General features: G+C 32.1%; 1 protein-coding gene across 1 annotated transcript; it reads right to left on the bottom strand.

Moving 5' to 3' along the window:
- Positions 1–3,993: 3,993 nt before the first annotated feature.
- LOC114401866 lies at positions 3,994–4,926 on the bottom strand. Its single transcript, XM_028364446.1, has 2 exons — positions 4,698–4,926; positions 3,994–4,097 (listed from the first exon to the last, which is right to left on the bottom strand). The coding sequence occupies exons 1-2, from the start codon at positions 4,924–4,926 to the stop codon at positions 3,994–3,996; spliced, it is 333 nt and encodes a 110-aa protein (XP_028220247.1).
- Positions 4,927–5,149: the final 223 nt, after the last annotated feature.

Raw genomic sequence — 5,149 nt, 5'->3', positions numbered from 1 at the left:
AAGAGTATTTCGCAACACAACAGATAAGAAAGAACCCTATTTCGTTTCACTTAAAACCCTAGTTTCAATGTTGCTGCTCTAACACAACACTACAGATCGGGAAGAAACCTAACCAAACAAGAAACCAATGGCTACGGAGTTAGGGCAACAGACGGTGGAGCTTTCCACCCTCGTCACATGTGCCGCTAATGATAAGTCCTTCGATTCGTTTGCGCCTACTCCAACATCATTGAAATTTCTTGAGTCATCATGAAAAAAGATTGCCATACCAAAAGCACCCACTTCACATTCAAAAGAAAGTGGTTCAACTAATTTATACCAAAGAGGTTATGATTTAAATTTAAATTCCATTCAAGAAAATAATCAAGATATCTTTAGAAGATGTATGGGTACCAATTAGCTACGTGCTACCTCAATACTGTATCAAGCACTCTCAAAGCATCTTGAGAATTGGCATCCGACTCAACCTTTTTAAGGGAAATAATTAACAATGGACTGTAGTGGTATTTTGGTAGCAAAACTTATTTCCACCATGAATGTCTTTGACCGAAAAGAATGTTTTGACCTTCTAGTTTCCTCATGAAGGCTTCCATTAGCACCATGACTCTGGGAACTACTATTAGAGTTGGAACAATAAGCTTTAAGGGAAAAATAAAACATGACGCAAATAAGACAGTCATACACAAGACATACCATTTTGTAAATGATTTCTCCAGCAACACTTTGAACTCATACTTATTTAGCCGTAGAGGACCCATTGTGTACAAAGTTTTTCATAGACACATAGTTTCAAGGCTTTGCTTTCCATGGTCTACATAATTGCCTAAGAATAAGAAGTTGGAGCAAGGAGGAAATCCACCATGCTCAAATAGTCTCAGAAGGTCAAAATATTGACCATGGATGTCTCCTCATAACATAGTGAAATGAAACAATAATACTAGTTCCTACCTTGTATTAATAAAAAGTTTTTTTTTACCGAAGAAAAATCATGTGTCATTTTGTCATAATCCTAAGAAAAGTTACCATTTGAAGATGGACTTCATAACCATTGGTCACTTAATGAGAAGATTGACATAAAACTGTAACATATGAAATGAAAGTAAACAAAGTTGATAGATGACTATTCAAGGAGAAAAAGTTTCATTGAAAACCATCTTAAAATGTATTTTTTTTAAAATTGAAAAATTGAGAATATTTTTTTAAAGAACCATTTTTGAATATTTTTTTAAATTAAAACAAATTGAGGATTTTAAGACGATTTTTAAAAAAAACCGTCTTTGAATATATTTTTTTTTCAAAAAAATTAAAAATTAAAAATAAATCAAGGATTATAAGATGTACATTCTAAGAAGGTTTTTCAGAGAATCGTGTTAGAATATTTTTTTTAATAAAAAAATAAAATATATATAGGATTCTAAGATGTTTTTTTTTTCCAAAAACCGTCTTAGAATCATTAAATTGTTTCAAAATATCTTTTTTTTAAAAAAATTAAAAAATTTAAAAATCATGAATTTGAGTATAACAGAATATGATAATTATGCAATTTTAAAAAATAACATTAACTTTAGAGATTCTACACAATAATCGGAAAAAAAAACCTACATGGAAAATTCTAGTTATAATAATTATATTTGAACTTCAAAATTCAAATTTAACTGCAACAAAGTGAAGTAGATTGGTATATTTCACAGCCTTCCAATGTTGGTAGGCAACATAAAAATTATGCAAATGATGTCAACCAAAACATTTAATTGAATATTTAGTAAGTAGATTCTTCAAGATATTTAGTTCTAGTGATTTTGCAAAGTGATGGCAACCAAAATATTTAATTGAATATTTTTCTCTATTTATTACCAAAGGCTTTGTTACCTACAACCAATCATTCTGGAATAGAACTCATTGGACAATCACTGTAAATGAAATACTATAAAGATGGTGAATAGAAGCTCACATCATTTTCTCCAATGTCAATAGCTTTGGCCATAGCTTCATCCATCTCCATCAATTGCCATAGTGCAAAATAAAGGGTATCATCAGACTATATAATAGAATGGAAGGTCAAAGGTAGTATTTGAATGAAGGAGTAGGATGCAAAGATGAAATTAATTGTTAAGAGGTTTGATTATCTGAAGCTCTTTATAACTTGACACTTTGAGTAAAGTATGAATCTCAAGTGATAAAACCAACACAATACTAAGTAATAACATAATAATTTTGTTGTCAATGAATTATAAATCCATGTACAACTTTTGAAAAATTTCAAAAAGGTCACGCATCTATGATCTATCCAGTTATAAATAAGATATAAGGATCAGATGATAGGTTGGCATGACAAAGAGAAAACTTACTCTTATTAAATATTTACTTTGAAATGGCTCTTACCACTTTTATGGCTCAACTTTAACAAATATAATCAAAGAAAAAAGAGATAACTTTCTTATTTGGATTTCTAGCTTTCTCTACCATTTTTTTTATTTCCATCCAGATTCCAATTAGTACTCTAGTCAACCCGATGGAAGTGATAAGCAGAAAACCAAATGTAAGGGTTTATAGAAACTCTTTGTCAACTAAAATTCCCATGCTTGGGTCTATAGAAACTCTAACCTCTTACCCCCAATAACATTAGTTGAGAGTAGAGTCCCAACTTTCACTTTTCTTTTATTTTAATCTTTTTTTTAAGTTTGTTTTTATTTCAAATAAGTTAGTTATCTCACAAGGGAATAAGGGAAAAAACATGGGATTTTGGGATTGCATTTTACAAGCTTTGATTGTGAGACTAAACTTTTTAACCTGTGATGTTACAAACTACAAAAAGAAACACATGTCATTAACAAAATGCGGAAAAACAAAAATCAAATTATACCTCCAGCCATTGCCATGAAAGAGTTGTCTTGTTTTGGTTCTTCCAAGCTCTCTCTCTTTCTCTTTCTAGATGGTGTATCAGATGAATTGGAAGAGATGAGCTCAGGGACCAAATACATGTGCTATATATAGGCATTCTACAATCAAGAATGCATTTAGTAGCCATTACCACTCATTATTGGTCATTACAACCCATCAGTAGCCATTCAATTTGGCTTCTCAATTCCAAAACTGATGAGCCTTTCGTTTTCCAAAATGTTAAGAGCAAAATTATTACATTCTCCCACTTGATCCAAACATTTTTACTCAATGCTCAATCTTCTTAAGAAATGAATATACAAATCATAGTGATAGTCTCTTATAACGAGTAATATCATCCATGTATTACAATATGCTCAATTTTCTAAGTAGTATACTCAAAGTGGTAATAAAACTTAATGAATAAACCCAATGTTTATTCTTGGTCCAAAACATAATTTTTCTCAAATACATCAATGTGCACCTAAATATGAGAAAATATCACAATATAAAAGTTTCAATTTTTACAAGTATACAATCATAAAGTGGAACCAAGTCCCATTCTTTCTACATGATCCTTAAATTTAAACGGTGGCATGCCCTTAGTTAAAAGATCAACGATCATCAACTCAATGCTTATATGATTATATGTTTCAAACTTGGTTTCCAACCTTTAAACAACCCAAAAGGTGTCTTTGGGAAAGCCTTGGTTGGAACACGATTTAATATATACACTACCATCTTTAATGCTTCACCCCACAAGGATTTAGGAAGATTGGAGTTGCTAAGCATACTCCGAACCATGTTCAATAATGTTTGGTTCCTTCTTTCTGCCACACTATTCTGATTTGGATAACCAGGCATAATGTATTGGGCAATAACCCCATGTTCTTGAAGAAACTTAGCAAAAGGACCAGGTGCTTGTCCATTCTCAATATATCTGCCATAATATTCTCCACCTCTATATGATCTCTCTATTTTTATTTGCTTGCCACATTGGTTCTCAACTTCAGCCTTAAAGACTTTGAAGGCACCCAATGCTTCATATTTGTTATGAAGCAAATAAACATTCATGTATTGTGAATAATCATCTATAAAGGTGATAAAATATTTCTAACTACGTGCATTCATATCTGGACAACAAATATCAGTATGAATTATTTCTAATATGTTTGAACTCCTGTTAGTACCTTTCTTAGACATGTTGGTCTGCTTACCTTTAATTCAGTCCACAAAAGTCTTAAAGTCAGCAAAATGTAGAGTATTGAGTACCCCATCTTTCACTAACCTTTTAATCCTCTCAATGGAGATATGTCCTAATCTTCGGTGCCATAACATAAAGGAATTCTCATTAATATTACACCTTTTAATACCAGTTTGAACATGCATTGAACTATAAGTGGCACAATTTTGTAAACCAAGAAGACAAAGACCATCAGACAAGATACCATTACCAACACATTCAAAATTATAAAATAAGTCAAATGATGTGTCTTTGAAATTAAAGGAATATACAAAAGGTACAAGTTTAGAAATAGAAATCAAGTTTTGAGAAAAACTTGGTACATAAAAGGTCTTTTCTAATTTTAAAATAAAGTCACTACTTAAAGTTAAAATGCAAGTTCCAATGGCCTCCAAATGTGAGCCTAGCTTATTGCCTGATAAAATGCTTTGCTCACTTCCCACTGGTTTCCTTAGGTTTTGCATACCCTGTAAAGAATTTGCAATATGAATAGTAGATCCAGAATCAATCCACCAAGTGTGAATATTAACACTAACCATATTAGATTCATAACATACTAATGAGATTGATTTACCTTTCTTCTCAAGCCATTTCTGGAATTCGGGGCAAGTCTTCTTCATGTGTCCCTTCTTCTTGCAAAAGAAACACTTTGCCACCTTCTTAATATCAGCTTGAGGTGGTATTTTACCATTCCCCTTCTGATTAGCTTGAGACTTAGTTTCTTTGTTCTTCCCATAAGCAATTGTCAGCAATGCACTCTCACCCATCTCCATTACAAGCCTTTCTTCTTCCTGAACACACATGGTCATTAATTCATTGATAGACCATTTATCCTTATGTGTGTTGTAGGAAATCTTAAACGGCTCATATTCATGCAGAAGGGTGTTCAAAATGAAGTGCACTAGGAAGGACTCAGACATATCAACCTCTAGTTTCTTAAGTTGAGCTGAAATATCTTGCATTTTCATTATGTACTCATGCACACCTTTCACACTGGTGAGCCAAAGAAATGAGAACTTCATGATC

This window comes from Glycine soja, chromosome 20 (assembly GCF_004193775.1).
Source record: "Glycine soja cultivar W05 chromosome 20, ASM419377v2, whole genome shotgun sequence".
NCBI lineage: Eukaryota > Viridiplantae > Streptophyta > Magnoliopsida > Fabales > Fabaceae > Glycine > Glycine soja.
The sequence above is the reverse complement of the archived record's forward strand: the minus strand, read 5'-3'. Positions and strand labels throughout refer to the sequence as shown.

Excerpts from the sequence above, each read along its gene's own strand:
- LOC114401866 (XM_028364446.1), bottom strand. The coding sequence starts at position 4,926 with ATGTGTGTTCAGGAAGAAGAAAGGCTTGTAATGGAGATGGGTGAGAGT. Across the intron at positions 4,098-4,697 it reads GAAATGGCTTGAGAAGAAAG|GTAAGCAGACCAACATGTCT; the intron begins GTAAATCAATCT and ends ACTGAATTAAAG.